This window comes from Morone saxatilis, unplaced genomic scaffold (assembly GCF_004916995.1).
Source record: "Morone saxatilis isolate NCDOM2014 unplaced genomic scaffold, NCSU_SB_2.0 Contig11, whole genome shotgun sequence".
Lineage (NCBI taxonomy): Eukaryota > Metazoa > Chordata > Actinopteri > Moronidae > Morone > Morone saxatilis.
Window position 1 is genome coordinate 25,938,401 of NW_023339663.1, and position 9,441 is coordinate 25,947,841.

General features: G+C 39.5%; 1 protein-coding gene across 2 annotated transcripts in view; it reads left to right on the forward strand.

Annotated features, from left to right (window-relative positions):
* Positions 1–9,441, forward strand: part of phkb (phosphorylase kinase, beta) — a 105,454-nt gene that overhangs the window by 23,721 nt on the left and 72,292 nt on the right. For both annotated transcript variants that reach the window (XM_035682350.1, XM_035682351.1), the window contains exons 5-7: positions 471–578; positions 1,516–1,596; positions 5,084–5,199. In XM_035682350.1, coding sequence (XP_035538243.1) covers positions 471–578; positions 1,516–1,596; positions 5,084–5,199 — 305 coding nt within the window. The remainder of the gene's footprint in view (positions 1–470; positions 579–1,515; positions 1,597–5,083; positions 5,200–9,441) is intronic.

Consider the following 9,441-nt stretch of genomic DNA (forward strand, 5'->3'; position numbering starts at 1 on the left):
CTATCTATCTATCTATCTAGTTGTGAAATTTTAGCTAAAGTGGAGGCACTGAAACTAGTTGAAGGGGAACCTTAAACAGAAGCATCAAAAGAAATGTAGGTGGCATAAGCACTGAAAGTAGTTGAAGTGAAAAATCTGGAAGGAATTGAGGAGTCAGTTGAAGTGCAAGCACTAAAAGGTGAAGTGATAGATGAAAAGTTGAAATTTCAGTTTGTGAAAATGAGTAGAAGGCTCATTCAGAGTCAGTCATTGGAGCACAACATGCATTGCATGCAGTAGAGATCACTGTTATTTATTCATACAAAGTTGCCAATTGTGTGTTTTTGAATGTGTTCAAGGTTGCTGCTTTTAACTCTGTACCTTTCGTGAGGAAACTGAATGTCTCTCCCTCTCTGTTTCTCTGCTTCCTGCTTACCCTTGACCTCTTTCTTTCATCCTTTCCTTTCTTTCTCCGTGTTTCTCTCTACCAGGTGGAGCAGTTCAAACAAGATCCCAGCCCCTCCAAGTGTCTGCACTCCGTGTTCAATGTGGACACTGGTGACGAGGTGTACTCCTACAGCGACTACCACCATCTGCAGGTCAGCCAGCACGCACACAAATGTAGAAATGAGACCACCCTCAACAGTTTTTTGCATATACACATTGTGTATGTGTGTGTAATGTAACGATTAGATATCTTTGCTAGCTGTTGTTGAAATGTCCAGGTGTAACAATCATATCTACAATGATCAGAAGCTTCTTAAGGCTAAAGAGGTTTATTGCGTATTGTACACGCTGAAGAGTCAAATCCTACAACACTATTCTGACATTATATCTCCTGTCACATATCTAATGTAACAATACTGAAAATGATTTCACTGGCTGTGATCAGGGAAGAAACAATGTTTCTTGTTGTTGCTAAAGATGAATGAGCAATGGAACGAGCAAATTAGACAATCGATCTCTTTTGTTTTTGAGTGTCATGGGAAATGCCCATAAAAGAATGTGTGTCCCTCTGCTCGGCATATACTGTTGGAAAATTGACTTGACTCAACTGACTCTGAGGTAGATGTGCATTAAACTGGCACTAAAACAACTTATTCTTCTGTCAATGGTATTGACAGAGGTCAATTTGCTGTGTAACGTTTGGATGGAGACTGCATTTCTAGTGAGAGATGGCCAATACGTCAAGAGAGCTAGATAGAAAATCTAAATAATAATGACTGTGACAAAGAAAAAACTCAAAAATCATCAGAGCTGTCTAGACGTTAAGCACGTACTGTATATCCATTTATTTTTTGGCTGTAAGTTCTTCTCCAGCAACTTTACTGTGAAGTAAATTGCATTATTGATGATACCAGTCCAATGCCAAAGGCCTAATAGCTAATATAAAGCTCACATCTCAGTCTCTACACTATGTAGGAAATCAAAGACAGCTGTATTGACTAATGTGGAAATATCACGCAGTGTACAAGTGACAGTAATTTCTTTAATGGTATCTCATCCACCCTGTCCTCCCCTCTCTCTTTGCTGCAGATCGATGCCGTTTCTCTGTTTCTGCTGTACCTGGTGGAGATGATCTGCTGTGGTCTGCAGATCATTTACAACACTGATGAGGTAAACAAGACACTGAAATAACTACCAATGTGATTGATTCTGGACATTAGGGATTTAAACCCTGTCCTGTTTATTAGTCTGATATTTTCAGGCTACTCCACTAGCAGCAATAGGTATCCATGTCCAAGTCCCAGACGGTTTAAAACAACTTATTTTCTTTTATAGATAATTATACAAAAGAAACGTTTCCTCAGGCAGAATATTCCTGTTTCGTGTGCCTTTCCCTTACTCTGAACATTAAAGGTCCAGTGTGTAACATTTAGGAGGATCTACTGGCAGAAATGGAATATAATGGTCATTAGTATTCATTAGTCATTATTTTCATCACCTGAAAATAAGAATCGGTGTGTTTTTGTTACCCGAGAATGAGACAATTTTATTTATGGAGGGAGTGGATCCTTTCCCACAAAGTACGCCATGTTGAGCCACCATGTTTCTACAGTAGGCCAGAACCGACTAACCAAACCCTGGTTGTAGAAAGGGCCTTTCCCGTTTTTTGAGTTTTGTGGCCACCATAGTTTCTCCCACCTTGGAAGTCTGAGCTGTATTCAAATTGTTGCAATCTGCAACTTCATTATTAGATGCCACTGAATCCTATAGACTGGTGGCGGAAATTCCCTGTATATATGTTAGAATACATGTGTACATGGATTTTCTGTTGGTCCAAAGCCTTTTGTCTAGACTTATATATCAATAACTATTGTTCGGATTGTGTGTGCGATTTTGTTCAGACATTCCTGGTCCCAATATGGTGAATTCTGCTAACTGTGTTGATCCTCTGACTTTTCATATAACACCACCAGCAGGTCAAAATCCTACTTTGTTTAACACTTTGACCAAATACCTGAAAAACTAATGTCATTCCCATTGATCAGGCTGGATTTTCATATTTTGTGTTAATGCTGAAAATGGTAAACATTGACACACAAGCATTTAAGCATTGTCATTAGCATGCTGTATATGAAAGCACATGTAGAGAAGATGCATCAATGAAAGACTCATCATTAGTACTACTTCAATATTCTGAAACAAATTATCGGACCTAATGAGATTTATAAATCTTGAATTAGGTGACGCTACCCTCTGAAGATCCAACCAGATGCTATAAAGTAAGACCAAAGGGTTTCTAAATCCAGTTATATGTACCCTAAATCCCCTACAGATATTTTAGAGCCGACACACGCGGGATCAGGGGACAGTATCTCACTTTTATAGCTCGGCTCACATTTATATTTTTGCTGAGCCGCTCAATTGACTTTCAACAGGGAAACATTAAGATGATTTCATTGTGGAGGCTTTAATGTCCTCCTGGGAATCGAACCGGTAACATCTTATTTGGCAGCACACCAACCCAGACTATTACTGAAAAGCTGCTTTGAATGATGTCTTCAGAGTTTGATGTATCTGACCGGTGTCATTTTTTTCATGTTTGAGCTCTTAAAAAAACCACGAGGCGACTTGACTGTTAGGTTTACACACTGTGCTGTTTTTTGTGTGGCCCTGAGGAGCAGTTGGAACTTCATTAATTCTGTTAGTTTTAATAGTCTCCTCATTCACAGCTTTACTTACCGCCACAGAGTGGTGAAATCTGTGCCGCTGGTAAAGGAATCCATTTGTTTACTAGATTGGGCTTATTTTAAGAAAGTAAGGACATGGTAAACATTTTGCCACTAACCAATTAGTTTGCACAGGCTTCACTTTGTTTACAAAAAACCTTCCCTAATAACCTCACATTCTTCTCCATTTCTCACTGCTGATGGCAAACACATTGACACTATAACTTTTTTATGAGGGCAGTCCTGTTTGCGCAGCAGCCTTTATTTGCACGTTTAAGCACTGCTTATTAGGTTGCATAATTCAAGCTGAAGCAGTCTGCGCCCCCCCCCACCGCCCATCCGTCAATTAACAAACATCCGATCCAGTGAGCAACAGGACTTGTGATTTGTGTTTTCGCTGAACGCTGTTTGAAAAGCGTTACATTTGGACTAATCACATTATTATGGTATTGTTTATGAGTTTGTTGTTAGCTGTCACTGCTTGTGAAGTCCATTGGCGTTTACTTGACTGAGCTGGAAGCTGCATTGCAGTATTTTTTTTTTTCTTAAGGTGGTATAGAAAGGCTGCTGCGTGTCCTCTGAGAAGATGCACTATCGACCTCCTTCCAGATGCCATTTTCAGTTTCATGCAGCATGAAATGGAGCGTCTCATTAGCCTGTGTGTTTCACAATCTGCGTTTTTTCACGATACACGTGTATGCATTTTGTCCCCAGTGTCCCCACTGCTGGCAGGGTGAAAGCAGCAGCACATGTAGTATGCTTCTGCAAATGTGCCCGTGTGCGCACACCTCCTCTCAAAAAAACAGGCAGAACTGGCAAGGACAGTCGTCTAGCAGCGGGGAGACAGAGAGGCTTGTTTGGCCGGTGGGCAGTAACATTCATTAAGATACCATTAAGATACTAAAAAGTTCCCCTCGTTAATCACTCCACTCATAAAACCCCCAAATGAGAGAACCGGCAAACACCTTTCTCTCTTTCCCAGCCTCGTCTGCTAATGCTCCCTCTTTCCCTGCCCTCCTTCGCAGACTGGCCTATTTAAGTCCTACACAGGTTGTATCTGCTCCTCTCTACCTTTCTTTTTCACTCTCTCGTCTCTCTCTTTTCCTCTCCCCCGCTTTGTCATTTGAGATTAAATCTCACATCAGTCAAGCACACACACACACACACACACACACATACACACATGCTCGCACTGCTACTTTCAGGTCTTTTTAATGATTCAGGCCCTTTAAGGCATCACACATTTTATGTCTCTCCCTTTCAGTTTTTTTGACATGTCTCTATAGACATGGTGTCTTTCTCCACGGCCTGTGTGGGCCAGATGATAGATACGAGAAACTCCCCAACACTCCTAATTACAACTTTAAAATTGTGAGGCCGCCAATTTGTTTGGTGATGAAATCAAGGGCACTGCTGATGAGCTTTTACAGTCTGTGATGAAAGATAGGATGCGCTGATAATTAAAATTTTGTTATAAACGGGTGTTGTGATATGTGTCCATTCGGTACCGTGTCATGGGCGGTTGACTTCACTACTTAATTCCACCTTGTCTTTAGCTGCAGGGTGAATTTGACCTTGAGCACTGATGAGGAGTCAGCTTTCTTGTCCACTTACTAACCTTTATAATGAGAGGGAGAGTTACACGCTTCACCCCAGATCAATACCAAAGGTCACCCATTACTGTACATGTATGTAAGTGTGTGTAATGGCTGTGTGTGTGTGTGTGTGTGTGTAGCTGTGGCTTAAATTATGTACTGTGTGATTTTGTTTGTGTCTCAGTATGGAGACATGTTTACTACCCGCAGCCCCTGGGTCTATGAGTGCAAGTGTATGTGTAAGATACTGTGTGTGTGTGCTTACGCGTGTCTGTATTGCATCCACTCCCAATGTCCCATACCTTCATGTGTTTGGTGTGTGTTTTCTGTGTGCAGGTTTCCTTCATCCAGAATCTGGTATTCTGTGTGGAAAGAGCCTACAGGGTGCCCGACTACGGGATGTGGGAGAGAGGCAGCAAATACAACAACGGCAGCACTGAGCTGCATTCCAGGTCAGTCAAAAGGCTCAGCCAAAATATGGAAATACAGAAATATGCAAAATAAATGTTCAAAGTAAGGTTCAAATGTGAGTATTTACATATTGCTACTAATTGAAACTGCCAAATGCTGATATCTTCTAAAGGAACACTTTGCTGATTTCAAGCCTTGTTTTCTTTGTATTAATCATAGAGGTGGCATAGCAATAACACCCACAACACTTTACCGATCTGTATCACTGTCAGCAGCCGTATCGGCGTTGTTTACCACACCACTAAATCTACAGGGAGAGTTTGTCAGAGATAAGTTTTATTTTCTCCTCAGCACCCGCTGGGAAGCACACTGTAGCAGAAATTGATTCCCAGTATATATATATATATACACACATGGAACTTTATAGATTACACTGTGTCGCAAGTGACTGTGATGCTGTAAATGCCACTGTTGCATGTTAGCTTTTGTTGAATTATACTGCCATGCTAGTGCTGCAGAGTGTGTGTGTGGGTGTGTGTTAACACGGGGGTTGAAACTCTCTTCAAACATAAACTGAAGCAAACAGTCAGTACCAAGAGAGCAGTGGACTACTAAATGCCTCTGTAACCTGATGAACTCTCTGTGTAGGGCTGTGATGTAATAATATAACTGCATTCAACTAGGCATGCACAGAGGTAGGGAGAGATGGATGGAGGGAAGACGGATACAATGGAAGGAAGGAATGGGGTGAGATGAAGGTGAAGGGAGAGAGAATCAGGTAACAGAGGTACCGAGTTATAGAAGGTATGAAATTATAGTTACAGAAGGCATGAAAGCACAAGAGATACATGCAGCAATAGTGTCGTTGTCTTCTGCCCCTAAAAACTGTTCTGATTGATGGGATATTTGTCCCTTCCACTCGTGTTTGCCATGTCTGAATATTTTTCAGCAGGGTTGTGTAAAGGGGCAACACAGGACACACTTTTGGTCTTTTGTCAGTTTAAATTGTATTTTCATTGAGCTCAGACAGTTTTGCCTTTGCCAAACCAGAACATAGACTCATCATTAATATTCTATGTTTTTAGAATTATTAACAATATCAGCAAAAAAAGAAATCTGCTTTGAAGCACAAATCATGTTGAATGCCTGCATAAAACAAGGATTAGAAGACTGAAATATTTGTTCAATCCAAAACAACCTTTTATCAGCCCCTCTTTGCTCTTAATTTTAAAGGGTGGATGCCTCCAAATTATTATTATTTTAGCACTATCTTTTATTTTAAAAAGCTGACTTCTTTAAATTTAATCTCTTAAATAAATTCCTGAGTAAGACACGTTGTCTGTTTTTAGACCAGTGAAACACTTACATTCTTGTTAGATATTTAAACCTGCATTACTTCATTTTTTGAACACTTGGGCAGCACAACAAGTTGTAAACACAATTGTGTCATATTATCACCTTATAGACTTAATAACTTGGGAGCAAAGAGCTGCTACCACATTAAGTTGTTTGATTTCATAATACTGTCAAACCAAATTGCAACTAGAATCTAGAGCAGTGCAACAAGCTGTAAGCACAGTGACATATTATCGCCATATAAGGTTGATATAGAGAATGTGTTAGCAAGTATCTCTTTGTACCCTCTGCCTCTGCCTGCACTGAGGGTTAGTACAGGGCTTACCAAAAGAGCCGTCATGTGCAATGTCTACAAACCCTCTGAAAAACCTTTAAAGATTTCAAACACTGAATGATAGATAAGGACTGCAATGCACAAGTGTTGATTTTTAAGGAAGAAATTGTTTGTTTTAATGTACACCAACCAGAATGAAAACATTTCAAGGATGCAGTGAGGCAAATTAAATTCGACAATTTAAAATAATACAAAAATAACTCACTATCTAAATATCAGTCATGGTGAGGAATTATTGACCAATGTGTGTTTACCGCAGCTCAAGTTTTTAGAAAAGAAGCAATTTCAGGGTAGTGGCAGCAACGTGTCCATTTTATGTTTTCTTCCCCAGTGAGCAAATAACCTGTACTGAGGAAAAATGTAATGGATCAACAGTCAGAACTATTAACTGTTCTCACGGTAAGGATTTTGGAACACACGGTAAAACACAGGGACTGTGCTCGGCCAGTGAACTCAGATTGTGGTTTTTGTTACGTGCTCCTAACTGATTTATCATCCAAGGTCGAACTGGCCTCCCTCTTCTCCCTCAGTGTCTTGATAAAGATCCTCAATTTCTGCCATTGCTTATCTCTGGGAAGCATGTTTTTTTTTCTTTCTCCAACAATCCAAGGCTATATGCAGCAGCTTGCCAAGATATCCTCAAAAGAAGATAAATTCGAGTGAAGAAGCACTGTCTTGCGCTTCTTGTATTTCCTCCCCTCGAGGTCATGCTTTAGATTTACACAATTAGTGAGCTAGCTTATACATGTAGTTGTGTAATACCAATTAACATGCTGTATGCAAACAGTGAACTGTGGTAGGGGCAGATTCAAAATGGTCATATGTAAACAAGATCTCTGTAAATCATCAAATTGAACAGTCATTTCTAGTTGCAGAGCGCCAGTGGGTAGAAAAAGGCTCTGTGGAGATGAACAGAAAAGTATGCATTCATTTTGGCAGAGTATTTATTTGTCCATATTAAATCAAATGATTCATTGTATTTGCTTCTGCCTCATCTTTATCATCACTCCCAGTCAAATGGCTTGACTGGATCTGTTTTATTCAAAGTAGCATATCTAATCTTGTAAGCATCGGGATATCATAACTTATGATGAGATAAATGTAATTTTATTACAAATATAAAAACAGGACTGTGCTCATATGTTCATGAATGATTTCAACAGAATAAACATCATGATAGTCAACTTTTCATTCACTTTACAACAGAACAAATTTAAATCATTAGAGTCTAAATGTGCTGTAATAAACTGAATGCTATTATTGTTTTGTTACCATCCCTACTATACTGTATATCATAAACAGTCACTACTAGTTCTACCAGGCAAAGTGGGCAACTGCCCGAGGGCCCCAAACCTCCAGGGGCTCAAAAGTTCCTGGGTTATTTGCTTTTCATGTTTTTTGTCAATTTGATTACTGACTAATGAAACTGACTTTACTGGGGAGTTTAGTCACCTAAAGTACAGTTTTAAAATCTTGTGGTCCTTTCATGTGGGACACTGTGTCAGTATTTAGTTTTAAGACCTTTAAGCTGCTCTAATCAATATTTTTCTATTAATAATGCATCAAACGACTATGTAAAGTGAAATGGGTCACTCACAGTCACAACCGAACAAGGAATTGACTGACGTTCCCCTGAGCTTTATTGAGTGTTTTAGCATCTTTCAGCTAATTGTCTATTTTATGGCCTATAACTTTACTGTTCAGTCTCACTTCTTTTATCAACCTGTTGCCACCCACAGCAGACAGCTGTTTTCTGTGAATAAACCCACTGTACTTGCCCAGCACCAAAAAACAGACGCAAAAATTAGAAACTGGCTGGTGGAAACAGTGAAGTACTACACCTTTATAAGGTGATAATATGTCATTGCTGTCTTGTTGCACTGCAACAAATATCAATTAATGCAGATTTAATTATTTTTGTTTGGAAAAAGAAAAAAACAATTTAATCAAACCACTAAGAGCATATCACATGGTACTCATTGAGGTGGTTCAGTTCTCATCATATGACGTAAACTTTGGATAATTTCAAGTTCCATTGAATTTTATTTGTATAGTGCCAAATCATTACAGAAGTTATATCAGGGCACTTTTCAAATAAAGCAGGTCAAGACCGTACTCCACTGAGACCCAACAATTCCCACCCTGAGCAAGCATGTGGTGACAGTGGCAAGGAAAAACTTTCTTTTAAGAGGCAGCAACCTCCAGCAGACCCTGGCTCTAGGTGGGCAACTGTCTGCCTTCACTGATTGGGTTTCGAGAAGGGGTCCCAAAGTGCCAGCCCAGGGGCCATTTCCCTGCCCCCCATCTCTCTCCCTCTGGCCCATGACATGATGTCAAAAATATAATATAATCCAGCAGGCAAGATTATTATTTAGTTTTTTAATATCAATTAGACTAGCCCTTCATATACAATTAAAGATTAATGTATAATGTTTACAAATAATAATGTATTTTGTTCCTTAATTTTGTTTGTATTTATTTTTATGTAAACTGATGTTTGCATTATTTTGTGAGGTATTGTAAATGCTTTCAGAATATTGTGCTTTCTTGTAGTACTTGTGTTACAGAAGCCCTCTTATGAGATGACAATACC